The 27,996-nt window shown below is 38.2% G+C and overlaps 4 protein-coding genes across 7 annotated transcripts in view; all 4 read left to right on the top strand.

The window, feature by feature from the left end:
* The window catches only part of LOC587160 (putative N-acetylated-alpha-linked acidic dipeptidase), a 56,702-nt gene extending 49,615 nt beyond the window's left edge, over window positions 1-7,087 (top strand). For all 4 annotated transcript variants that reach the window (XM_030986835.1, XM_030986836.1, XM_030986837.1 and 1 more), the window contains 7 exons: window positions 1-63; window positions 1,013-1,095; window positions 2,022-2,112; window positions 3,341-3,593; window positions 4,571-4,652; window positions 5,936-6,028; window positions 6,478-7,087. The exon at window positions 1-63 is cut by the window's left edge and continues 69 nt beyond it. In XM_030986835.1, the coding sequence (XP_030842695.1) occupies window positions 1-63; window positions 1,013-1,095; window positions 2,022-2,112; window positions 3,341-3,593; window positions 4,571-4,652; window positions 5,936-6,028; window positions 6,478-6,673 (861 nt within the window). In that variant the 3' untranslated portion in view covers window positions 6,674-7,087. The remainder of the gene's footprint in view (window positions 64-1,012; window positions 1,096-2,021; window positions 2,113-3,340; window positions 3,594-4,570; window positions 4,653-5,935; window positions 6,029-6,477) is intronic.
* A 10,558-nt stretch (window positions 7,088-17,645) lies between these two features.
* On the top strand, window positions 17,646-18,475 carry LOC115924680 (UDP-glucuronosyltransferase 2C1-like). The gene has a single exon (XM_030987408.1). The coding sequence runs from the start codon at window positions 17,750-17,752 to the stop codon at window positions 18,473-18,475; it is 726 nt and encodes a 241-aa protein (XP_030843268.1). The 5' UTR covers window positions 17,646-17,749.
* Window positions 18,476-18,484: 9 nt separating this feature from the next.
* LOC115924776 (UDP-glucuronosyltransferase 2B33-like) lies at window positions 18,485-19,545 on the top strand. Its single transcript, XM_030987591.1, has one exon. It carries the CDS (start codon window positions 18,492-18,494, stop codon window positions 19,356-19,358), a length of 867 nt encoding a protein of 288 aa, XP_030843451.1. The 5' UTR covers window positions 18,485-18,491; the 3' UTR covers window positions 19,359-19,545.
* A 4,447-nt stretch (window positions 19,546-23,992) lies between these two features.
* On the top strand, window positions 23,993-27,934 carry LOC115924515 (neo-calmodulin-like). Its single transcript, XM_030986839.1, has 5 exons — window positions 23,993-24,030; window positions 24,643-24,786; window positions 25,937-26,063; window positions 26,731-26,840; window positions 27,630-27,934. The coding sequence occupies exons 1-5, from the start codon at window positions 24,024-24,026 to the stop codon at window positions 27,704-27,706; spliced, it is 465 nt and encodes a 154-aa protein (XP_030842699.1). The 5' UTR covers window positions 23,993-24,023; the 3' UTR covers window positions 27,707-27,934.
* Window positions 27,935-27,996: the final 62 nt, after the last annotated feature.

Below are 27,996 nucleotides of genomic sequence, written 5' to 3' on the forward strand. Positions count from 1 at the left end.
TACACCTTTTCAGCTACAGGAAGCCCTCTGTTGAGTAAGATCATACACTATGCAACCAAAAGGGTAAGTATTCCATTCACTTATTCTGTCAATTAGATGAAAATGTAAATATCTGTGGTTGAAATATATTCTCATACTCAGTCTTAAAGCCACACTGTCCTACTTGTAGCTACTTGCTCCCTCTATATCGAAAACAATGTCTAATCGGTGACCATTGGTCCCCCATGATCCTCTTTTTCTTATGTTAATTGCGAGCTGAGTTGATGAGATAACCACCTGTCCAGTGACCTTGCAGTGTGGTCTAATCCCTCCTGAAAACTACTACAGATGAGCTTTAAACATTATACTCATGAGATTGGTATACTTGTAGAAAGGGAAAAGGAAATGTTTAACCAAACTGCTCAAACTGACAAATGAATGGGTACTGATCAAGTGCTATGTGAAAAGTTTGGTAGTTTCAGATATATACCACCCCCCCCCCCCCCCTTTGCCCTAACAAAAAGTAAGAAGAACTACGGTCACTTCTTTGTAGGTTGGCTTTAAATTGGACTTAGCTATGGCAGGCCGTTCATGCCACTGCCTGCTGTCACCAGTGGTCTCTCAATTATGATGTTTAGATAATATTTTTTCCTTCAATAATGGACTATCAAAAAATGTAAATCTGTAGATTTGTGACCACGATTGGTACGTCCCTTGAGAAACCAATGCCAGAAAATGATGAAAGAAAATAGTGGCATGAACAGCCTGCCATAGTTAAGTCCAATTTAAAGTTGATTTTAGTCTTTCTGAAACACTCCCCTGGTCATCCATGAAATCAGGGCAGTGCTTCATAATAATTACGCTTCATAAGTAAAAATGCACTTACATCCCATTGAAACGTTTGTTATAAAAATTAACATGCATTCCAAAGGGATGTTGGTGAACTTGTATTTATGTCGGTTTTGTGAGATAATACCCAGAAATTTGTTTGCAAAACTTTTTAATTTGTCTCTTTTGATCATATTTCTTGTAGGTTAATTGCCCTGATGCTTCTCATTCAAAGATGAAAATCTATGATAACTGGGCGATGAAAAAGCCCAGCCAACTAGGAGCAGAGTAAGTCGTTCATTATTATTATTATTATTAATTTCATTATTATTTATTCGGCAAAAGCAAAGAAAATCATTGAATACAAAACAAGAGTACATTTGGAAAAGAGTCACATGGATGCCAGGAAAGGGAAAAAGATTAACTAAATAACTGTAACCCAAAGGCCTTCATTATGGTCAAGTTGACTGAATTCCATTATTTCTTATTCAGTTTAGTTTTTTCAATGTTAGTTTGAAACAATTTAGTTTTTAAGGCAATTTTAAATCAAGACTGAATCTCATTTGTTCATATAGTATGTCTCACTTGGAGCGCAGTAGAACATATCCACATAGTTATTGCGCATTACAAATGGATATATTATTATTATTATTATTACTTTATCCTACTTGCGGGCCAAATGTATGGAATAACACGAATGTAATATTTCAGACGAAAATACTATTATATAAACTCTATTCTTGAATATGAACTGGTATCAATACTTGACTGATAAATTCCAAACTTGTGAGGTGCGCAATGTAGCACTTGTGAAATTAAACGCTAATCCACGTTATGAGCTATTGTCAAGGGATATTATTGTAAAAATCTGCATTAGGCCTGGTTTTGGTTCCTAAAACATAAACAATGCATGTCTTTGACCAAGTTTCATATACAATGCGACTTTGTTTGATTTCGTGCATATTTGGTTGTCCATATTACAAGAAAGTTTTTAATACTTATAGCTACTTGTGCCCTCAATAAAGCAAACAATGCCTAATCGGTGACCATTGGTTCCCCATGATCCCCTTTTTCTAACGTTAATTGAGAGCTGATTTGATGAGATGAACACCTGTCAATGACTTTGCACGGAGGTCTAATCCCCCCTGGCCAAACTAGTACAGACGGGCTTTAAGTGTCTTTAGGGTTTAAATATTCAATGTTTTCTCTGATAGGATTGAACCTCTTGGAATGGGTAATGATGCTGCACCTTTCCTACATGTTGCTGGAGTGCCTGTCTTGGATCTCAAATACACATATGATAAGGTACAGTACCGGTATATCAGAAATTGTACAATATTTGTAGAGGTTGTACGTATTTATGATGAAATTAAAGGTAATACAAAGTTTTGGGAAATTTTGAAAATTTAGTGGATAGTGATTCTTTACAATTTTGATATATTTGGATGCCCCTGCGGATGTATTATAAGCACTAGAAAATTTAGCCCCTAAACTACTTCTGCTTTCGCGAAAAATTGAATATAAAATTTACCGGTGCTCCCGGTAAATTTTGATAAATTTCAAATAGCGCCTACGGCCGTACAATGGTAGCTGCGACCATGAAAATCTCAGAATATGTAGTTGTTATATATAATTTCCGAACAGGAACAACCAATCAGTAGATTTTAGTCAAGAAACGTTGTTGTATAGCTTAGTAAATATCTTGACCTTGAGAGGGAGCTATCGACATAAAGAGTTTATTGTTTACAATTTCATAACATTAGACTCGATTTCAACCGCGACAACGATCACTGAATATTGTTGGACCGCATATGCGTCCAATATGTTCATTTGAACCAAATTCATGACCCCATACAAAAACTTTGTATTACCTTTAAGAACAATATTCTGTTTTTGTACAACCACATCACACTATGATATCATTCTCTGTGCACCTCCAAAGTGATTTAGAAATTGTTAGCCCAGCTTTACCTCTGGCAGCCGTTATCAGTGCACAGTGTCCTGAAAGGAATAACGTTTACCAGGTAGTCATTTGCTACACCCGTGTCAAGAGTGGCAATGTAGATCATTTAAAGTCTTGCTGAAGGACTGAGTGTCATGTCTGGGCTCAAATCCAGACCTTTGCATCCATGATCGAGTGTTCAACTTCCAACTGTAGATGATTTCTTACTGAATCAAAAAATAAATTGTGTCCATTTCCTATGGTTTGGAGTTTGGAAAGATATTTAAAGTCTTTACAGAACCACATTATTAAAGCCCATCTGCACTGCTTGTAAGTACTTGCGCCCTCTATATAGCAAACAATGCCTAATCTGTGACCACTGGTCCCCCATGATCCTCTTTTTCTTATGTTATTTGAGAGCGGAGTTGATGAGATAACTACCTGTCCAATGACCTTGCAGGGTGGTCTAATCCCTCCTGTACACTAGTACAGATGGGCTTTAAAAAACAATTCAATGTATAAACAGGACAATTAGTATGGCAATTCAATGACATTACCTTCAAAATTGAATTTCTCACTGTGTCTCACCAGGAGTATTACGGAGGCATTCCCACGTACCCTGTGAAGCACACGGCCTATGACACGTACGACTATGTGAAGCGCTTCATCGATCCTGACATGTCGATACACGTTGCTGTGACTGAAGTGGTTGCTGAGGCGCTTCTCTCGCTAGCAGATGATCCTCTGCTGCAGATTAACGTGGTGGATTATGCGACCAAGCTGGTAGAATACCTCAGAGAACTCAAGAAGGCCAACTTTACTGTCCCCCTCGATGAAGGACTAGGTAAGTCAGTCCAGTTTGATTCTGTTCTGTGCAGTTCACTCCAGTTCTTTACTGTCCCCCTCTATGAAGGACTAGGTAAGTCGATCCAGTTCAATCCAGTTTGATTTGGTTCTGTGCAGTTCAGTCCAGTTTTTTACTGTCCCCCTCAATGAAGGACTAGGTAAGTCAGTCCAGTTTAATCCAGTTTGATTCAGTTCTGTGCAGTTCACTCCAGTTCTTTACTGTCCCCCCCTTGATGAAGGAATAGGTAAGTCAGTCCAGTTCAATCCAGTTTGATTCGGTTCTGTGCAGTTCAGTCCAGTTCTTTACTGTCCCCCTCGATGAAGGACTAGGTAAGTCAGTCCGGTTCAATCCAGTTTGATTCGGTTCAGTGCAGTTCAATCCAGCTTAATCCACTTCAGTTTAAGTCAGTGTAGTTGTTTCACTTCTAAGTAGATCAAGTCTTTTTTAATTAAAGTCAGGTGTCAGAACTCAACAAGGCCAACTTTAATGTCCCCCTCGATGAAGGACTAGGTAAGTCAGTCCAGTTCGATTTGGTTCGGTGCTGTTCAATCCAGCTCAATCCACTTCAGTTTAGGTCAGTGTAGATTTTTCACTTCTAAGTAGATCAAGTCTTGTTTAAGTTAAGTCAGAAGTCTCTGCATAGGTTATTTGAACGTATATGTGATTTGTATTCGCTTAGCAATTGTTTCTGATGTGTTATTTTAATTGTTATAATTATTATTAATTTCTATAATTATCATATGTTCAGGTACTTTCAGTTTTACAAGCCTTGTGCTTTTTTTAAAGTGTCTTTTCAGCTGTTGTTTTAGGAAATTATGTAGCAGGAATTAATTCTTTGAAATGCTAGAGCGCCGTAATGGCAGCACAGCTAAAACCGGGCTAATAATCTCCAAGTTTGGCTCTTAGTGATTGTAATAAGCGCTATATAAAAACTGAGTATTATTATTATTACTGTCTCCTCTACTTAAACGCAGGTCATTTGAATGATGCTATACAGAGGTTTGTTAAAGCTGCCCAGGACTTCCAAAAAGATTACTACATTCCTCCTGCACAAGAGTAAGTTACTACCCCATGGTGTTGAAGGTGTAACACACTACACTACCCCATGGTGTTGAAGGTGTAACACACTCCACTACCCCATGGTGTTGAAGGTGTAACACACTCCGCTACCCCATGGTGTTGAAGGTGTAACACACTACACTACCCCATGGTGTTGAAGGTGTAACACACTACACTACCCCATGGTTTTGAAGGTGTAACACACTACACTACCCCATGGTGTTGAAGGTGTAACACACTACACTACCCCATGGTGTTGAAGGTGTAACACACTACACTACCTTATGGTGTTGAAGGTGTAACACACTACACTACCCCATTTTGTTGAAGGTGTAACACACTTCTGTCGCAGAAGTTCAAAAAATTACACTGAAATTGCAGAAATTTGTTATTTTGCACATTACTTCCCCCTCAATCATTTAACAATAAAATAAGGACATTTTAGATTGTAAAACATCCATATTTGTAGGATTATTCAGGTTGTGCCTTAGGAATTAAAATTCCTTTTAATGGTATTTCAAGGAGGATTATTGAACAAACAGACAGCAGACAAGATGACTTCCTGACTAAAGCCATAGGGTAACAGAAGACAGGAAGGTGTGGCAAGCTGTTGTTCAATACTTAAGTCAAGTCAAGTATTGAACAAACTTTAAAATATTTACAATAATTTCAAAATGACAGATTAAAAAATATAGAAATGAAAACTACTTGATTCTGCTCATATATTTCACTTCTTTTAACTATTGTGATCTGTGGACAAAATGCCTAAAGTTTTATTTTTGAGACTGTCTCTTTCTCAGCAGAATTCGAAACAGTCATATGTACAAATTTTTATAGTAAATGAACACCAAATGGTTGCTTTTGTTGAAAGAAAGCTTTTGAAACCTTAAGATCATTTTCTTGCTGACATATTAATAAGAAGAGAGATTTAGTTAATCCTCATTATGTGAGATCCCCCCCCCCCCAACACACACAAACAAAATTCAGGTCAGTTTATGTAAAGAGACACAACATTTCTTTTAGAGAAAAACAAGTTTTAGTTGTCTGATGTAACTTAAAGGTATAGACCAGTTTTGGAAACGTCCCCCTCTCAAAAAATGTAATGTATTACCAATCATGTGAAGGAATATGTTTTGACTAATACGTGATGATACAAATTTTTGGTCTTTACCTTTAAAAACCTTTAAGGAGCTACCAGAAATACATATTTCACACAATTCATGATCTTCACCAACTCTGAGGTAACCTCCTTCTGTTTGTTTTTTCCTTGATCTGTTCAGTCAAACCCTTTTGCGTGAGGTGAATGACAGAGTAATGTCTGTAGAGAGAGCGTTCGCAGGGGATCCTGGGAACTACTATCTACCGCAGCTCAGGTAAGATCAAGAGAGGATTCAAGTTGAAGTTGAATTTTAGTAAAGAATAATCTGTGAGTTTTCTTGTTCCCTCGATTCTTGTGTGAAAGGAAAAATATTATCTAAAGATCATAATGGTGAGAGCAACCAGTGGCATGAATGGCCTGCCATAGTTAAATCAAGCTTAAATTTGATCTTAGTCTTTAAGAAACACTCCCCAGTTCTTTATAAGAAAATCTTGGTGTGGAACCCAGCTTACAGTTCTAATATTTCAAGGAATGGATAAAGTGAAAAGATGGCAAAAGCAACAACAACAAAAACTGCATTTGGGGAAACATTCTTCTTCTTATCCACGAGTGTGTTGTAGTTAGAATGTGAATCTCATTGTAAGACGAGAAATAACCACTATGCGATTTTGACAGTCGCATTATTGATATTATCATTTTACCCTCTGTATTCCAATTTCTCAGACATGTGGTATATGGCCCTTCAAGGTCGGGCTATGAAGGTCAAGGTTTTGGTCCTTTGACCAGAGCACTGTACATGGCTAAATGGACCAATAGCTGGGACCTGGTCCAACCCGCCCTCTCTGGAACTATAGCACGAATTGAAGCTGCGGTTCATCTCTTGACCGGAAGCCCATTAGGAACCGTCACACTACCCTAAATCAAAATGATGGTGTCGGTAATATATCTTCACTTTTTCCTCTCTGGAACTATTGCACGGATTGAAGCTGCGGTTTATCTCTTGACCGGAAGCTCATTAGGAGCCATCACGCTCCCCTAGATCAAAATGATGGTGTCGGTAATATATCTTCACTTTTTCCTCTCTGGAACTATCCACGGATTGAAGCTGCGGTTTATCTCTTGACCGGAAGCTCATTAGGAGCCATCACGCTCCCCTAGATCAAAATGATGGTGTCAGTAATATATCTTCACTTTTTCTTCTTTGGAACTATCGCACGGATTGAAGCTGCGGTTCATCTCTTTAACTGGAAGCCGTTTGGCTCTCTTACTTACCTACGTGTAGATCAAAATGATTGTGTCGGTAATATATCTTCACTTTTGCTCAGTCACATTCGGCGAAACTATCATGATTAGCTACTCTGTCTGGTACTATGGCAAGGATAGAGGCTGCGATTTAGCTCTTAACTGGAAGCCATTTGGCTCTCTCACTTACCTACATGTAGATCACAAATGGAGAGGAGTCGGTAATATAAATATACTTTTGCTCAGTCACATTCAACAAAACTATCATGATTAACTACAATGTATGGGTACAGTACTATAGCATTGATAGAGGCTGCAATTCATATCTTGATCAGAGCCTTTTAGCTCCAGATATCTCGCTCACCGATATCAATGATACAGAGTTGGTCATTTTAATGTAAGTGTACTTCTGCCCGGTCACATTAAAAAAAACTATCATGATTGAACCTTGTCGGGTACTGTAGCAAGGATAGAGGCTGCGGTGAACAGAGTTGACTTCGGCAGAATATTAATATTCTAAAATGCACAAATAGGGAGGTCGCCATGTGTAAAATATTGGTGAATATTTGGGGGTCATTTGTACCAAAGCTGACTACCAACTGGTCTATTACATGTAAAAGAGCAATTCATTCTTCTTACTGTACTTTTAAAATGGTTCCTCAGATTGTTTTTTTGTTGTTGACATTTTTTGTTTGTTTATTTGTTATGTGGTGTAATAAATTGGTTTCATTTAGTAGCCCCAAGTTGTACAGTACCTTCTTACAGAGGATATCTTTCATAGCAATGAAATAATTTTAATTTTAATAAGAAAAATTATTTATTATTATTATTATTATAATAATAATAATAATAAATAATTTTTCTTTTTTATCGCTTTTTTAAAGTAATACGCGTATAACAATTATTTCAATGTAGTTTATTACATTTGTGATTTTTATGTACAATGTTTTCAAGCAGTATAACTTTGTCCTGAGTGCCACAGGAAAACATACTTTCTCTCTTATTGCCTTACCTTTTGTATCATTAACTTATAAGTATTCAAGTGCAGAATTGATGTTCTGATGTGCATTTTGTTGAATTTTTATGGGCCAAATAGATCAAACATTATAGTGCACCATTAAAAACTTGCAAAGAATGAAGGATTGTGAATGATAAAATGGGCGTCAACACTTTTATAGTATATTTATAGTATTGTTTGTTGATCAGTACTTAATTTGGGATGCTTCTTCATATGCACATGCGTAACCTAACCAGGGAATCTATGGCTATTAATCCCATCTGAGGAACTATGTGTATTTTATAAAACTATTGACTGCTTTGACAGGCAATAGTTTTAAAACTATTGCCCTGAAGTGATCTCAAAACTGCGTCTCAAGTTTTTAACAATTACTACTGTTACAAATAATTGTATTTCCATAGTCAGCATGCGAATTGCATACATTGTACATTGATTGTTGCTAGGTAGGACAAACAGTGTGGTATATTGGCAATATGTATATATTCACTGTCACTATGACATTCAAAATTCTTCCAAAAATATGATCATGTATCTTGTATGTAAATAATCTGAGACCATTGATTGGTTCAAGGGAATGTACTTAATGATGTTTTATATATTAGCAGGTCACATTTCTAGTTAAGATGGGAAAATGAAGAAATGAAGAAATGAAGAATTATTATTTGATTTTGAGACTTTAATGCTGATTTTTAGAAATCTTATATGTGTTGAAATCCATTCTGTATTTCAACACAAAGGGACTCTGTTTAGTATGTGCAGTGAAGTTTGAATGTTGTGATATATTTAGCATTCTATCTATGACCAAAAAAAGACCAAATGACAGTGAACCACAAAGAGGGTATATGTTTGGCTGATGTGCTTAATTTGAGATGTGACAGATGAGATAGATGTATTGTATTGCAGTTGTCTGAACCTTAGTTTCACACATTTCTTGAAAAATGCACAAAGGTTAAAGTGCTAAAGATTGAAATATTTTCCTTTTCTTACTTGGCAGATCAATTTCGATCAATTTCGATGGAGACAATACAGCCCAGATTCAATAAACTGTTTATGCAGGTTGTCAACTTAATACATACACGTAGACCATAGTACTTACTGATGACTAGGCTAGTAAGTTTTTATGAATATGAGCCAAGAGGGTGTTTCATAAAGCTGTGCGTAAAGTTACGCATGACTTCACGAATGACTTGAATATGAAGAGTTAAATGGGATTCTCAAATGCTTTTAATTGCATAAGTTTAAATGCAAAGTGTCTTTTTGGCCACAATTTAATTGAAATTACGGGAAATACAGTCACACTTTTTTTTTAAATGTCAGGAAAAACTTTTGGCATCCCATTTCATATTCAAATCATTTGTAACGTCATTCGTAACTTTACGCACAGCTTTATTTAACACCCCCAGGCATCTAATACATGTTCATGTTCATGTAGTCGCATGGGTCACGTGAGCAAGTCAATCTGTATTCTGTAGCACTTGGTGGTCTTCAATTTTACAGATGCCGCTTCCTTAAATGTAAGCAACTGTAAATGAATTATTGTATTCACTCTATTACATTTACTGTATTTGAGACCAAATGTAAGCTGTATGTATTAGCTGTTGCTGTGTCTGGCAGGCCTTGGGCAAGGTTTCGCATCATTAGTAACTGCAAGCTACTACAGAAGTAGTGTACATAGGAACTGAATAAAATGGGTACTGGTACATCATTCTAAGTGGGTGTGTGTGTGTGTGGCTGGGTGGGTGTTGGTGAGTGTGTGTATGCAGAGATGCCAACCAGTACGATTAAATCATATTTAGTACGATAATAAGAATGAACTACGATCTTAAAATCTTAAAATACGATTTTTCAGTTTTAAAGCAATAAAAACAGCGAAATCGCATAGAAACATGTTCAAATGAACCCCCACAACCCCAACAAAAACTATGCTTTACTATTTTCTCATTAAATTTTAATGAAAGAGCAAACATTTTCAGAAAATTTACTGGCCCTGGGCCAATGGGCCAGTGGTAGTGTCGAGTTTTCGTGAAAATCTGATTTTTCTCTCCAAAATCTGATTTTTTAAATTTTTTATAGGAAACTTAGTCTGTATTTTTGTGTCAAGAGGTTGGCATCTCTCTGTAGGTGGGTGAGTGTGAAGGTCGGTGGGAGGGTGGGTGAGTGGGTTTTAGTGTAGAGGAGTCGACCTGCTGGATACAATTTTAGTTTCCTTGACTTTGGTTTTTCCGATGGGTTTCTATCATTCATTCAGAGTTTTTTTTACCGTGGAATCCAGTGGGATTCATTTATTCATTTATGTATCTATTTCATACATACTGAACATACAATTTATGATGTGACTCAGTACAGTGTGTTTTTTATCAAACTTTGTGATAGATTAGTCTACTTTGCTGCAATTTTTACAGTCTTTCACTTTCCTCCATATTGTTCATCAAATCTACAAATTATATTCAATATCGCATTCATGCTGCACAGTGTGTAGAGTAGTTCAGTGTCTGCTGGATACCGGGGCCCTGTTTCATGGAACTTGTTCTCAATAACAAATGTTAAATTTCTATGACTAATTTGCTCTCAGCCAATCAGATGCTACGATTTGAGTAGCTTATAACAGGGATTGTAACTTGTTATTGATAACATGTTTTATGAAACAGGGCCCAGAAGGGTGTCAAAGCCTAATCGCACCAATGAGAACAAAGACGGACCAAAAACATGATGGAAACAAGTTGTTCTGGAGTAGGTTTTGAGTTGGTTTCGAGTCAGTTTTGAGTCATTTTGGAGTCACTTTGGAGTCATTTTTTGAGTCACTTTGGAGTCATTTTTTGAGTCACTTTGGAGTCAGTTTAGCCTAGTGACTAAGGTAATAAAGATACATGTCAATTTGAGTTCTGGTGATGTAATTCTATTGTGATTAAACTGTCTGTTAAAGAAGATGTCAATTATTGATCATAGTAAATACAAATAAGGTGTACTTCATGTACAAAATGGTTTTGAAAAACATCAAAATTATAAGAAATCTTGCTAAATCACGATGTAAACCACTGTGAAAATATCTGGTCAGAATTGGTAATTTCCAGTCTTACCAAATTTGTAAACTTTTATGGAAAAAATTGCATGTGGGTTAGGGGATGTTTTTCCTACGCATCCCCCTTCTCTTTTGTCAATGTTATCTTCACCATGAATAATGCCTTAATGACTGTGGACCCTCCTGGCTCTTAGCAGATAAATAAATGGTTTCTTTGAGACTTTTCTTTCTTCAATGCTGTGTGCTACTCAACTAAATTTTTATTAATAGATTTATCTATTCGATTGTATGATTAAATTGATTTATAAATGTACCATGCTACTCTCTGAATGTTGTGAAATACATTGTACAAGATGCAGAAGAAATGACTAATTTTAAATTTATATCAATTTTTAATATATGTATTTTTTAATTGAAAATAATTTGTTTTATTTTTTGCTTCTCACATTAGGTGAGGAAATGTAATTTAGATATATTTTCTTGTCTTGAATATTTGAGTATTTTTGCAGTCACTGCTTTATGGAACACTTGGTTAAAAATACATCTTTTTTGCAGTTTGTAGTTGATTCTTGTATGTATGTATGTAATTTTGATTTTTATTCACTGTAAATGTAAGCACTTTGGGCCTTATGGGAAAAGCGCGGTATAAGTAATAATAATAATAATAATAATATTAATAATATAGTGCTAACCAACAAGCACAATATCATGGGATAAATGTATACATGTAGATCTTTAAAGATGGTTTAGATAAAAACATATCAATGAAGAGCTAAAAAGTTGCATTATTAACTTTTGATTAATTTGTTGCTCATGTTATTTGAGCTACAAACCATTCCAAATTTCTCCAAAATTTAGGGTTAGCATTATCTTGCACCAATCCCCTTCATTTGTACTTTGGTCAAATCTATCAAAATGTGTATGAAATGTTTTGTATCTACTTTGAGGGCAGTCCGAATGGACAATGAGACTAAATAACTGTAAATATTCTGTTACTTTTTCAAAGAGGGTGGTTTGTAAATATCTCTGTACTCAGTATGTTCCAAGTACTAAATGTAATATCATTTTTTTAATTGAAATAATGAATTCTACATGTATTAGATTAGGAGGCTGTGGTGTAATGGGCTTTTCAATTTCACTCTAATATTCCTTCATAATTTCCATATGTATGTATTGAAATATAAGGCAGGTGCATTATTATGGTTAACTTATGAAATATATCTTATAGCATTTTTTTTCTAATTTTTTAATTTTTTTATATACTGCCAAGTATTTTATGGTGTCAAATTATACTGTTGCCAATATGTACGTGGAGTTGGTGTTCTAATAGTTATCATCATTGAATAATGAGATAATGTCTGGTGATATGTTACCTGTATCTCTTTGTAAAACCAAAAAATGGTCAATAATTTCATTTCACAATATTTGATATCATTTTTTTTTTTTTTTAATACTGCCAAGTATTTTATGGTGTCAAATTATACTGTTGCCAATTAACATGTACGTGGAGCTGGTGTTCTAATAGTTATCATCATTGCATAATAAGATAATGTCTGAGAGACAATGTTGATATGTTACCTGTAACTTTTTGTAAAACCAAAATATTATTCAAATAATTTCATTTCAAAATATTTCCAAGCCAAAAAGGAAAATGTCAGATTATTTGAATTTTTAAAAGATATTGTAATCTGTTTGGCAACTGTGTTTTTCCATCATGTTTTGTAGTTTAGCTGTGAACCAACGTTTTGTTAAATTTGTATAGCTGACCATGTCACCGTGTCACTTTGTCTGACTTTAAACTTTGTACGTGCATAGTTTAATATTTTACTGCCTGACACAGAAGCACTTTGTATTTCAAAAAAGTCATACTCTAAGGAGGTGGGAATCTTTTTAAATGTCTAAGCTCCTTGGATAAACCACTGCTCAATTCCTTTTGTACTTTTTACAGCAGTTACCACATTGAATTTTCTAAAATGTTTTGTATTCCAGCACAGATGAAGAATTTGTCTCTTCTTTTTTTTAAATTGTGGTTTTAAATATAACACCAATTTCTTTGTAAATTTGATTGTTTTTGCTTCGTTCTTTGATGTGTGAATCTCATTTCTCTGTTGCAAGTCTTTTGTGTATTCTTTGATTTTATTTATCAAAGCTCCAATTCTTTTTCGTACATAACATAGTTTATAATCAAACTGCAACATAATTATAACAAAGCTTTTTTATCATTTGATAAACAAACATAATACAACATAATTCATTATTCCTTATTTCACAATATGTTATGACGAAAATATATCACAATCACATAATAGAAAAAATATTATCGCACTTCATAGTTTTTTCAACCCCAAAACTAGAAAAAAACAATGCGTTTTTCAGAAAAAGACTGAATACTTCAACAAATATTTTTTTAAATAATGAGTTTCATATTTCTCAACATATTATACAGAATTGACATTTTGAGTTTTTAAAAATTAAAACATGAACTATCCCAAAACCCTCTCCCATCCTTTCCTCCTCTCTAACTCCTTGGTCTTATCCCCCTCTCCCCTCCCCCCTCCCCTCCCCCTTCCTTCTACTTGTGTGGATAGGGCATGCATTCTGGTACAGGTTTCTTTACAATGTCGAAATGACTTAAGCTGTTGACTTCGTTTCACCTCTACCTCGCTTTCCCTTAAACTTCCCAGTTTTCCCATTTTCACTGATGTGGGGGAAATTTATTTCTCACCAATGCCAATTTATTTTCCTCCAATTCAACTTCTTTGAAACTGTGTTAAATTTCATCCACGGTTATACATAAACTCCATTCTCTTCCCATGAAAATCAAATACTTTACCAGAATTAAAAAGTGATTTACCAATTGCTCCTGTCCTTGATCAATTCTGCAAGTCTGCACATGATGATCGATATTTGAATCTACCGTTTTATGCCAACATTTCTATCAAATTCAAAATCTCTTTCTCTACAAGTGTAACTCTCCAATCTCTCTCTCTCTCCCCCCCCCCCTCTCTCTCTCTCTCTCTCTCTCTCTCTTTCTCTCTCTCTCTCTCTCTCTCTCTCTCTCTCTCTCTCTCTCCCCTCCCTCCCTCCCCCTCCCTCTCTCTCTTTCTCTATCTCTCTGTTACTCATAAAACTGTATTATTTGTACCACAGTATGAATAAAAAGCCTTATTATACCGGTTCTGTTATTGATAATAAACAATGATTGTCACGTAACTTAACACTGATCGGTCCTGTTATATAATGTGGATGAAATGAGAATTGAAAAATTGACAGGGGGGCCAGAGCCGAGGATGCGGGAGGGGTCCAACTTCTTTTAACGCCCCACTGCACTAATAGCTACTTAATTGCGTCCTCTACACTGAGCAAACGATGCCTAGATAATCGGTGCCTGTTGGTCCCCTATGATCCCTTTTTCGTACATTAATTGAGAGCTGATTTTATGTGATAACCACCTGTCAGTGACCTTGCAGGGAGGTCTAATATCCCTGGCCAAACTAGTGCAGACGGGCTTTAAGTTTATTACTCCTTATCATTTACATTATCTCTATCTCTTTCTCGATCTCCTTCGGATCGATATTTGACCGAGGGGCACATGTACCCACGTCTCCTATGCTAAGTTATTTCTCTGTCATTGCTGAACAATAGCCCATAGGAGCCCCCCCCCCCCCCCCCCGTTCCATACTGTTTCGATTCTTTATTTTAAAACAAGTTTAGGGCTAATTAGCTGGTGTCAAAGTCCGAAAAACATGCATACATGCTGTGCAAATAAAGAATACATATCTGGCTGCATATAATGACTATGACTATGATTGGACGTTTAATTACAATCGACGTTATTTTGCCCCCCCCCCCCCCCCCCCCCGCCGTACCAAATTCCAGGGTACTTTTCGTATTGTATTTATTAACTGCGGCTAAAAATAACACTTCCGAGTTGCGATCAACGTTCCTTGTGCATTATATTACGCCTGCTGCGTAAAAGGTACGGATAATATACTCATTCATTATCTCTCACAAATGCCATCATAATGTGAGCTATAATAGCTAGCGCTAATTCTACATTAATATACTTTTTATAGTACGAACCAAATACGATTTGGCCGTTGCATGATGCCCCTGATGTTCATAATGATGATATGTTATATGGATAGAGCATATATGCCTCGTTGCTTGAAGTTGTATGGGGTGAGCCGCGACATTGACGTTGAACGTGCGTGGATATATAATAGGACGACTATACGATACCACACTGTATTATGTGCTCTTCTACCGGTGTATACCGTATCCGATTTTAAAGGCCACTGACAAAGTGTGTAGGACGTATTTCGTATTATTTTATGGAATACAAATACTTCTTTTTGATCGCTTAGACCCTATTCGCAGTTTGCATGGCAAATGAATTCATCAATATTGAAATTGTAGACCTATATTATCCTTTCAATCTTAAATATAAGCACAGCCCGGAGCCGACTAAATATGTACAATTTATTATGACAGATAGTAAAGAGATCAATTAAAGAGCTAAGATGGGAAGACAGACAGATCAAGAGGGAGTAGCAGGGAAGGGAGAGAGGGAGAAAGAGAGGGGGAGAGCCGGGAAAGAGCCAAGAAGCGATCGAGAAAGTGTGTGAGAGAGAGAGAGAGAGAGAGAGAGAGAGAGAGAGAGAGAGAGAGGAGAGAGAGAGAGAGAGAGAGAGAGAGAGAGAGAGGGAGAGAGAGAGGGAGAGAGAGAGAGAGAGAGAGAGAGAGGAGAGAGAGAGAGAGAGAGAGAGAGAGAGAGAGAAAGAAAGGGGGAGAAGGGGGAGGGGTGACTAACTAAAGGTAAAGTATGAGATAACTGGGGCGGGGTATTGGACTGTCAGCAAAAATCAAGCTTCCATGACATTTGCTCCGGCGACAATTGCTCCGCTGTAAATTTCATACACTAATCGAATGGCTAACTTCAACCCTGGATTCAACACTATACCCTACCCTAAACCTAACCCTAAACCTAACATAAAACCCTATTGAAACCCTAACCCTAACCCTACATCTTAGACGAAATAAAGCCCGGATCAATATTGTCGCAGGAGCAAATGTCGTGTCACCAAATCAATGCTGAAAGAATAGGGGATACATGTACCGTGTGAGTCAAAAAAAGGTTACACCTAGAAAATGGCTAATTATTTTAAAAATTATCTATGAACAGTAAATTATTATACATCTTATGAAAGAGTTTTTATCCCAACTCATATTTAGTACCATTTTTGTGTGGTATGTGTTCACGCTTGGATGAACAGGTGGCATTGTTTGCGAGAGTACAAAAATCGACTTGCGCCAAAGTGATGCCTTCAATTATGTTGGGATTAGCGGAGTGAGAGAATGGATTGAATGTATCAAATGAAATGCATTACATATGTTTTTTTGCAAAGGGCAAAGTCACACACACCCACACACACGCGCACAAATGTTCATTGATATTTGGTATTCGATATTTGATATGTGTGACATGATTAATTTTGTTAGGTGTGTTATTTGGATATGCAAAGACCGAATTGATACCCGAATCCCAATTGTTTTTATTCAAACATCACATAGGCAACTTTGGCGCAATTCGATTTTTGCACTCTCGCAAACAACGTCTCCTGTTCATCCAAGCGTGAACACATACCACACAAAAATGGTACCAAATGATTTGGGATAAAACACTCTTTCATAAGACATATAACAGTTTAATTTTCATCGATAATTTTTTTAATAATTAGCAATTTTCTAGGTGTAAACTTTTTTTTGACTCACTCTGTATACAGGGCGTTAAGATACTGCGCCAATAATCATGTTTGATTTCATTCGAAAAAATATCATCCGGCAGTCATGTCGACTGCACTCGTGCACTTAAGGGACAATTTAGGCATAATTTCCAATCCCCGCCCCCCCCCCCCCCCATCCATCTGACAGGCCAAGACGCAGTCTCGATATAGACACAGACGCAACTCCGTGACGCAGCTATATAATCGTATGATTCACTATCGCAAGGATTTTGATGCGTTCGAAAATCAAAGTTGACGGAACACTGGTGTTACAAATCATTCAATGTAGACATACCAGTGAGCGGGAAAGAACACTGGGTTGATCTCATGGAGCAGGGGGTGTTTCACAAATACTAAAATCGACTTTAAGTTGGACTTAACTATGGCAGGCCGTTCATGCCAGCTAGTTCCTCTAACCATTCCTGGTATTGGTTTCTCAAGGGACATATAAATTGTGATCACAAATCTACAGAATGTCTTTTTTGATAGTTCATTATTGAAGGAAAAAATATTATCTAAAAGATAACTGAGAGACCAACAGTGAGAGCAACCAGTGGCATGAACGGCCTGCCATAGTTAAGTCCAACTTAAAGCCGATCTTAGTCTTTGCGAAACACTCCCCAGGTCAGTAGCCTTTTCTTAGCTTTTAACTGTGATATGAAATATTTTAGCGCAATGGCCGGTGACGCCTCCTGTATAGCCAGCGTAGTTTAATATAGACAGTACAAAATCTTTGTGTAGGTATAATATACATATTATTATGACGAAATTGTTGTTGACGCACGCGTTCAGTTGACGTATGAAGTTGTTCATCAAACACCACGATAGCCTTGTTTGAAGTTAATGATTGCATTTCAATTTCTTTTCTTTATTACTTCCAGAATCATCGCCTAACAAGTTTCTATAACTAAATCATCAACGAAGAGCAACATGCGTCTACCTAATATTCCAGCTCTCCTTCAGATATTCCTTCTAGTATGGACTGGTCAAGAGGTCAAATCTGCCAACATCCTAATGTCAGGTTTGGTCGGCAAAGGGAGCCATTTTCTTTCCCTCGTTCCGATCGGGAAAAGACTAGTACGACAGGGGCACAATGTCACTTGCCTCATCATGGATGAATACAAAGAGAGAGCTGACGATCCCGAGCTTAAGAAATACTTCAACTTTGAGATATACAAAAACACCGATCCTCACTACACAACGAAGGAATACTTCCAATTTGTCTCGGAGTTAGCCTTTAACGAAAATGGTGGCTTGAGAAGCTTCGGCAAAATGATGTACTTGACGAAAGAACTTCTCCGCAAGTCTTGTCTTTTTGTCTTGGAAGATAAGGAGATGATGAAACGTCTTGAGAAGATGGATGCCATTGTGAGTGACGTTAGTTGGCTCTGCAGTAGTGTGATAAAGCTCTACTTGAAGAAACACGCTAATACTGATATTCGTATCATTTTAAACGTACCCAATACACCAAACGCGATGATCTTAGACCTTGCCGGATCTCCGGTTAATCCGGCCTATCAACCAAGTACGATGTCCGGCCTCACTTCAAATATGACTTTTATCGAAAGAACAATCAACACAATATCTACTGCCGTTTTCCGCTCTTTTGGCAACCAAATGGGGTCTTACTTTATGTCATTTGCAGAACAGTTTTGACTTGGAAGATGAAATAATGGCGATGGGTCCGCCAGCGGCAGATTTGTTCCTGGGGAATTTTGACTTCGCAGTTGAATTTCCATTTCCTATCACCCCGAATGTTATCCCGGTAGGAGGTGTAACTGCGGAAGCACCAAACGACCTTCCTCAAGAACTGGAAGACTTCATCCAGAGTTCTGGAGATGACGGGATTGTGGTGTTCACCTTGTCAACCTACTTCGCGTCTGTCACGACATCCAGACCTCACCTACTGAAGATGTTCATCGATGCGTTGGCTAAGCTCCCCCAGAAGATCATCATCCAGCTCAAGGTCATGCCCCAGTACGATCTCCCGCCAAACATTAAAGCGTTGCCATGGCTACCTCTGAATGACCTCCTGGGTCATCCCAAAACTCGGCTCTTCATGTATCATGGCGGAAACAACGGCTTCTACGAAGCTGTGTACCACGGCGTACCCGTCGTCGTCGTACCGTTCATCGCGGATCAATTCGACACCGCGGTCAAAGTCACGTCGCATGGGATGGGACTACAGCTCGACAAACACACGCTCAGCGCCGACTACATTCACAAGCACGTCGCACAAGTGTTAGGAGACGAGAAATACAGCTTAGCAGCCAAACGTTTGTCCACCATCTTACGATCTCGACCAATGGAACCGGTTGATCGAGCTGCCTTTTGGATTGAACACGTGATTAAACATGGCGGAGATTACATGCGATCCCCTGGGAAGGATCTATCGTTTATCCAATATAATTTGATTGACGTTTTTACATTTTTGATAGGAATCGGGGCACTTCTTTTATTCGCATTCTACAAGATCATGCGCTGTTGCATTTCGTGCTGCTGGCGAAAAAAAAATAGCCAAAAGAGTAAAAGTGAATGAATTAAAAGTAAGATATGACCTATAAGCCGATAGAGTTGTAATATATTTTTCTTATCTCTTTACATGAAATGATCGTGACAATATGATTAATTCTTGACAGATTAAATTTATCTTTTCAGAACTTTGTTGATCAGTCTAAAGTGTCATAGAGATTGATCGATAAAGTTCGGAAAATATTATAAACTTTTTTTTAAAATCAAGAATAAACGACATTGTCACAATCATTTCATACAAAAAGGTAAGAAAAAAATGTTCCAACTTTATGGGTGACAGTATATACACTATTTGTTAAAGTCATTTTTATCTATCAACGTTAGGCCTGACAATAGCTAATTGATCATGAATGATTGATTTATCCAAGTTTTCTTTGTGTTAAGCCCATCGCACGCTATGCGGTCCGACTTGGAAAGAATTTGCAAGCATTTGATAAGAACATTCAAACATGTAAAATCTTAATGATGACCGAAGATCTGAATAGATTATGATTAAGAAAATCTATCTTTCAAAGGATTTCATGCCTCCTTGTAAGAGGAGAAACTTAATCGGCTCAGAATGGACAGACCAGTATTATAATTAATAGTGCGATCGTTGTTATACATTATTTAGATGTTGCGCAAGCCTCGGTCACAAATGCCATTACGAACTGCTACGAGCGAACGCCGTACCGGCGCCGTACGAACGATTTTCAGACCATGAAAATCGGGAAGACCACGGAAAAACAAGGAGATTCGTACGAACGCATCGTCCGTACGAACCTTTGTGACCGTAGCTTTAGTGGAGCCAAATAAATGAGAAATGAAATGAAATCAACTGTGTTTGTTTTCACTGACAGCGAATGAAGGGAAACGAGTAGGATATTAGTGAAATGTGGCTTGATTGTGGCAAGAGGGCGTTTGTGGGATATCGAGCTATAGCAACTTTGGAACAGAGAAAGGGAAGAATGTGCATCTTTTCTTTTCAAAGTGCTTTTGTTGTTGTATATTATTTTAGATGTTGCTTTGGAGTGAAGCCAAAAATATGAGAAATAAAATGTAATCGACTGTGTTTCCTTTCGCAGCGAATGAAAGAAAATGAGCATGATTCAAACTCTGTTTTCTGATATTATTGACTTTTAGATTTGCACGTCGACATAGTGGACTGCTACGTGTGACGTCCTTTAAAGGCCCCTCAAAAGGACGTCACACGTAGCAGCAAATTTAAATCTATTATTGAAAGTGGGCTTGTTTACGGGAAGAGGGCGTAGGTCGGATATCGATCGAGCAACTTGGGGGCAGAAAACGCGAACATAATAATGATTTTCTTTTATAAGTCTCTCTAAGATATCGTTTGTTCTTTGAATAAATTGAATAGATGAGATCGTTGAGCTGTACACCCAGCCAAACAAAAGAAAATCAATCGTAATAACGCAGTCGTCATTGATTCATACCTCGACGGGAACTGGAACTGAGGGGAGTCACATAGGTATAGACCTACAGAGGGAGAGACTGGAACCGAAGGAGAAAAAACAGTCCATTGCGGTGACGATAATTATCATCTACATGATCAGGACTTCAAACATAGTACTTGGACCTAATTATACCATTACTGCATTTGTAAATACCCATAATTACGTTAGATTAACTTATGGATATTAATCGAAGCATTGGGAAGAATTCGTAAACAACGATACTAGTTCGAAGTGGTGGATTCTGATCTGTACGGTGGATATTCACTTGTTTGTATTTGGAATTAGAGTTTAAAGTAACAGCATATACACCAAGCATCATTTAACCATGGTAAGTAGTTTTATTTCAAATATATTTACTATCTCACCCATCATTCGTAGATTCTAGTTCTAACGTATTACGTCATAATCATGAAATGTTATGATTGACGAGTATGAAACCATTAATGGGAGATCCAATGTTGATAGCAAACTACTTTAGAAACAGCTGATGCAACCCCACCCCCCGAAAGCAGCTCTCCAGTTTCTGAATAGCCCGCTTGTGAGCGAAGCGAGCGGTCACCAAAAAAAAAGAAGACACTTCATGTAGTGGAATTTAGACCTACAGAATTCTGGCACACATCGCTACCCAAATATGAGGATATTCGGTCATCTCTCTACCCGCATAATATATAAGGGTGTATAGTGGTTGCCCGAATATGGTAACTTTGAACATACGATGGCTGCAGCCAGGCGCGTACACAGGGGGGGGGGGGGGGGGGGGGGGGGGGGGGGGGGGGGGGGGGGGTGGGGGGGGGGGGGGGGGGGGGGGGGGGGGGGGGGGGGGGGTTGGGGGTTAAACCCCCCCCCCCCCCACTTTGGTATTTTTTTGTGTGTAAACCCCCCCCCCTTTGGGGTTTTTTTTTTTTTTTATTATTATTAAAAAAAAAAAAAAAAAAAAAAAAAAATCCCATGGCTGACCTCAAAAGGATGACCTTACCCCCCCCCAGCGGAGCAAAAATGTCAAATTTTCAAATTTCAATACCCCCCCCCTCAAAAAAAAGTGTCCTCTTACCCCCCCCCCCCCCCCCCTCTCCCCCCCCCCCCCCCCCCCCCCCCGCTTATTCAGCGGCTGGCTGAGTCGTTGCGAAATTTTCGGCCCGATTTATAAATGTTAAACCCCCCCACCCCCCCCCCCCCCCCTTGAAAAAATCCTGCGTACGCGCCTGGCTGCAGCCCCTTGGCCCCTTCTCCGTACCCCTATGAGTACCTTATCATCATCATTATCTTTATACCCAGTTTCGGCCTGTTCGTATGTTTTATTATAAAATACTTCATTACCGTGTAATTATGTATCACATCATATTAGAATGGTTTTAAAATATATCATCTCGTTTAGTACATGTTTCAATGTTTTTCTTTATTTATGGATAGGCGGGGAATATTGGAGGGAGACATGTCGACCTCTGTACTTTCAAGGATAGGGGACGTCCTTCATAAATTTTGGAGAAGTGTCTACACCTCCATTACTACTGAATAATCGGGCCCCCTAGACAGTAAACTTTGAAGACTGAAATAGCAGTAATTAAAACTCAATGTCTGCATTGCATTTTCAATATAGTCACGAAACCTTGTGTTATGTATTTACTAAACAATAATCCCAGTGCCTATTTGTTTTGAGGATAAACACATTCCTCAGAACAGGCTTTATTCTGAAACTAGATACCATTATTTGGTGTGAAGCTACATTTAACAAATGGTTATTGTGTCTTCAAGGTCTACTGACGAAGTCAACCATGAGTAAGAGAGTTATTTGAATATTTTGCAACAACAATGAATGTCATCTGAAATTTGTCTACTTTATACCACTATCATATTGCTGCCTAAAGTGCTTCAAATGGATCGAGTCCACTGTGTTTCGAACTTTCCACCCCCTCACACGCTTATTACTTACCCATGGAAAAACGGTTGTCTTGGGAACCACTTCTATCTTTACAGATGGGGTGCAGGGCTTTTGCCGGGAGTCCGAGGGGCGGAGCTCCAGGACATTTTTGAATTTTTAAAAGCTATTAAATTCAAAATAGTCTAGAAATTGTAAATTCCTTTTTGAAAGTCTACCCGGTTTTAGATTAGGTCGCGTTCTATTCACATATTAGGCCAGCTAGTGCCCACCCCTTCAATATTTTAACCCGTGCTACCCCCACTGAAATAAGGGGTTCTGGACCGAAAGGTTTCATTTGAACCCCCTCAGTTTTTACCTTTTAAAACTGTCACCTCACTTTACATGACTATATTCGGCCAAAAATTACACCGGGCAGATTATAAGCAGGGTTATAAAGGTCAACCATGACGACTAACAGTCACGGCCGCGGACTGGTTTTAAGTGCATGATAATATGTGTTGGTGGCGGTGGTGGTCGTGGTGGAGATTGTGGTAACGGTAGTAGTTGATGGTGTTAGTGGTATGTTTTTTTTTCTGTTATTGGTGTTTGTCGTTGCTGTTATTGTTGTTATTGTTGGTGGATGTGGTGGTGGTGGTGGTGGTGGTGATGCATGGTGCTCATCGTCGTGGTGATGGTGGCAATTTGATAGTGGTTGGTGTTGGTGATGTTGTTGGTGGTGGTGCCGGTAGTTTTTATGGTTTATGTTGTTAGTGAGCATTTAAGGTGGTGGCAGTGTGTTGATGTTGGTGTTGGTGGTGGTCGTGGAGATGGTGATGGTGGTGTTGGAGTCGACCCTTTGATCATCACAGCAACGTTAACACCGATCACGCTTGAATTCTCGAAAATAGAGGTGATTCAAACTTGTTGGCGAGGATGGTGTTAACCTTACACCTGTATGTACATGCATATCAGGCTTAAATAAACTAAGCACTTTTGATCTGGTCTTTACCTGTGTTTCGAACCTATAATCCTGATGAAGAAAGAGCCAGAAAGTCAGAAAAACCCAGAAAACAGAAACAGGGAAAGAACACGTAAATAAGACAGCTGGACCAGCTCCTGTACCCCCTGATCAATAATTATGATTGTCATTATTTTCCAAAATAAGAGCGGTGCACCCTCTATCATTACAGTGCCCCCCCCCCCTCCCATGGATGGACGCAATGTCTCTCTGTTTCTGCTGATATCTGCCATATATTAATTTTTATATCATCTTCTATTCTCCTTATCAAATCAAATCAACCCCCGTTTCGGCTTTTCTTTACAGGCAGAGAAAGCAGAGGTCACCTTGGACAAGAAACAAATGGATGGTATTTAACCTTTGACATTCGATTTTAGCAACTAGTTAAAAACGACGAAATTTATCAGTTCTAAATGAGTGTAGGAAACGCATTGTAAATTATATAAACCAAAGAATATGTTATGGTTATCATTATAGTTATCATTATTGTTATTATTATTATTATTAGTAGTAGTAGTAGTAGTAGTATTGTTCTCATTGTTAGTATTATTATCATTATCATCATTGTTATTATCTTTTGTTTATCATTATTATTATTATTATTATTATTGTTATTGTTATTGTTATTCAAGATTTAAGATTTTATTGTCCATATATAATACAGAAATTTGTTTCCACTGGTGTAACATGTAATATGTAACACATAAGACAAAACATGGTGTCGTGTGCTGAAAGCCAGAAGGGCGTCAAGACTCTATAAAGAAAAAGTCTATGAGCAGGTACGGTCCTCCGGCTTTCAGCACAAAACATAACAAGATAATTATATGACTTATACATAACAATAATTTTAAATACAATTCTGAATCACATCAACACATTACCAACAATGTTTTTGTAGTTTTCGTTGTTATAGTTGTTAAATCTTCAATTATTACTATTTTTCATCACTCTCTTTATATAGTGCTTAAGAAAGCCTTTGCCGTGTTTGATAAGGATGGTGATGGAATCATTACCGGGAAGGAGCTGGGTAATGTGATGAGATCCATGGGAGAAAACCCGACAGAGAACGAGGTTCATGAGATCGTCAACGAACTCGATATGAATGGTAGGTATAATTGGACAAGTAGACAGAATACAGAAGAAAGAAAAGAAGAGAGTAGTTGTAGTAGTAGTAGTAGTAGCAGCAGCAGTAGTAGTAGTAGTAGTAGTAGTAACAGTAGTATAGTAGAAGTAGTAGTACTTTTTTTGGTGTGTTTTTGTTGGAAACCCCCCGCCCCTCAAATGTTTGTTTTAATTTAAAAAAAAAAAAAAACAAAAAATCGTGCTATTGGGTGACCCCAAAAAGGTGACAATTTACCCCCCCCCCCCCCAACGGAACGATCGGTCAAAATTGCAAATTTTCGGGACAAACAAAATAAAAATAAAAAAATTGTGCTATTGGGTGACCCAAAAAGGTGACCTCCCCCCCCCCCCCCCCCCCCCCCCCCCCCCCCCCCCCCCCCCCCCCCTCCCCCAACGGAACGATCGGTCAAATTTGCGAATTTTCGGGACAAAAACAAAAGTGCTCTTGTAGTAATATAATTTGTAGTAGTACTCTGTATTTGCACATGGTCCATGAGAAGCCTTTTTGATCAAAAAGTCGAAAACAGGGGTGGGGCACCTTTCTTGGTTAGTGATATGTCACTTGTGCCCCGTTCAAAGATGACGGAGTAAACCGCAGGGGAGAAAAAAAGTTGGAATTTTAACAGAAATGTTAAGCTCAATTATTACATCTTTAATAAACACGCTGCGGTTTACCAACTCATATCTGAAAGAGGCTTAATTATTTTGGTCTATTCCTTGAGAACTTATGTGATGGTGAGGTGGACGAGTGGATATGTCACCGGACTGTGGATCACAAGGTCCATGGTTCAAGTCCCACCACGGCACTAATGTCCTCCCTTTGGCAAGACATTGATCTACATTTGCCACTCTCCACCCGGGTGTTAAATGGGTACCCGGTAGGATGCGAAAGCTAATGTGCTTAGATGAGCAAGTGTGCGCTTGTAAAAATGATGCCTGGTTGGAATGCTCCACAGGGAGTTGAGAATGTGCATACATTGTGTGCGGGTAAGCCTGAATCCGATGACCACGGTAATAATATGATTGCAAGGCCCTCAGGGAGAACAGTATGAATACTGATGAGGCTACCCTGGGTAAACAAGACATATTATTATTATTATTATATTATTATAGTACTGTCATTCAACCATCAGGGAACGGGCAAATCGACTTTGCTGAGTTCGTGGGAGTGATGTCGAAGAAGATGAACGATATGGACAACGCTGAGGATATCCGTGAAGCTTTCAGAGTCTTCGACAAGGGAGGAAATGGATATATCGAGTGAGTAGAGAGACGGTGGCGGATCCAGGACTTTTTTAAATACCTCTCCCACAGTCCCCTCCCCCCCCCCCCCCCCCATCACCAAAAGAATGAAAGAAGAGAAGTAAATAACATTTCTTTGACGCTACTTTGATTTAAACATCTCTGAAAAATAGACAATTTGGTACCTCCCCCACCACCAACAAAAAAAGGAATGAAAGAAGAAGAAGAAGAGAAATCACATTTCTTTGACACTACTTAAATTTAAAAATCTCTGAAAAATATAGAATTTGGTACCTCCCCCACCACCAAAATCAACATTTACATCGTAAATGGCAATGGTCTATTTAAATATGTCATTGGTGTAGTCAGTTACGAAATTATGTAAAAATGTAAATTAGAACTAAGAGAGAAAGAATGAATGAAATAAATATATAAGAATGAAATAAATAGAATTTATTAAATAAAAATACAAGATATGAATAGAAAACGAATGAAATGAGGAGAAAAGGAAATTTCGAAAAATTGGGGGAAAATAATTAAGACGGGGGGGGGGGTAGAGAAAATCTGTACAAATATAGAAATAGACTTAAAAATAATGAGTAAAATGGAAGGGGAAAAACAGAAATTAACAGAAAACAGCCAAGATACAAGAAAACATGATTCTTTTGGGTATTGATTCTTTCAGGAATTCTGAACTCAAGCACGTTTTGACTTTCCTCGATATCCATAAGAGCGAGGTTGATGAACTCATCAAAGATGCTGACACCGACGGGGACGGTCGAATCGAATATGAAGGTAAGATACCCTGCCCCTTGAATGGCGTAGAGACAAGGTCACGTCGTGACGTGGCATACCTCCCCGTCCCCCGTTACGACGGTAATGATATGAAATTAAGATATTATGGCGTTACTGCAGGGGGCAAGGGAGCATTTGCCTGACCTCACCCCCCCCCCTCCAATACACACACGCTTAAATTAAACATGAAGGTAAGACAATGTGGTGTAACTGCAGGGAGCAGGGGGAATTTGCCCCACCCCCTCCCACACGCACACACGGTTGAATTGGATACGAAGGTAAGACAATATGGCGTAGCTACAAAGAGCACGGGATCATTTGCCCCCCTATCTACTCACCCATTGACAGAGACGGTCGAATTGAATATGAAGTTAAGATACTATGGCGTAGCCACACGGGCAAGAGGCCATTTCCCTCCTTAAATGGTGACGGTCGAATTGAATATGAACCACCATGGCGTAGTTTAAGGGGACACGGGAGCATGTCCCCCCCCCCCCCCCCCCCCTCCTCCTCCTCCCACTGATAGTATAGGTTGAATTGAATATGAAAATATGTTTCTGGGGGCGAGCGACATGACCCCTCCCCTCAAATCGACGGTGACGGTACATTATTGAATATGAATATAGAATACCTTATCGTAGGGCTTCTCAAAGTCCGGAACACAGGGTATGTCATTAACTCCTCAAAACGCTTTCGGATCGAGATAATAACTGCATGCTATTTCGTACAGACGGATATCATTGAATTGAATGAACTTAATATATCTTTCCTTTATTTTATTTTCTCCAGAATTTGTTCAAATGATGAACCTGGGTAACGAGAACAAGGGCAGCGCTACCGCCAATCTCATCAATGCAGTTCTTTGATATTTGGAAAGTAAAGTATTTCAAATTCTTTGAAGGTAATTAAATAAGAATTGCTTTTTAAAAAGCTGTCTATACGTTAGTAGCCGGACTTTGTTGCTTGTAATGGTAGAACACATGTTAATTCAAGGGTAGAAGAGTGGGGCAAGATCTGCCGGGCCTCTTTTCATAAAAAATTGTTTTCAATAACAAGTGCCGCATTTTTATAACAAACTTGCTCTCAGCCAATCAAATGCAACGATTTCAGTAGCCTATGATAACAGTTATTGTTTTTATTATTGTTTTTTTTTTAA

This window comes from Strongylocentrotus purpuratus, unplaced genomic scaffold (assembly GCF_000002235.5).
Source record: "Strongylocentrotus purpuratus isolate Spur 01 unplaced genomic scaffold, Spur_5.0 spur5_scaffold_16, whole genome shotgun sequence".
Lineage (NCBI taxonomy): Eukaryota > Metazoa > Echinodermata > Echinoidea > Camarodonta > Strongylocentrotidae > Strongylocentrotus > Strongylocentrotus purpuratus.

Coding starts and splice junctions, on each gene's coding strand:
- LOC115924680 (XM_030987408.1), top strand. CDS start 17,750: ATGCGTCTACCTAATATTCCAGCTCTCCTTCAGATATTCCTTCTAGTA.
- LOC115924776 (XM_030987591.1), top strand. CDS start 18,492: ATGGCGATGGGTCCGCCAGCGGCAGATTTGTTCCTGGGGAATTTTGAC.
- LOC115924515 (XM_030986839.1), top strand. Junction 24,787..25,936: donor CAACGAACTCGATATGAATG/GTAGGTATAATT, acceptor TTCAACCATCAG/GGAACGGGCAAATCGACTTT. Junction 26,841..27,629: donor CGGTCGAATCGAATATGAAG/GTAAGATACCCT, acceptor TATTTTCTCCAG/AATTTGTTCAAATGATGAAC.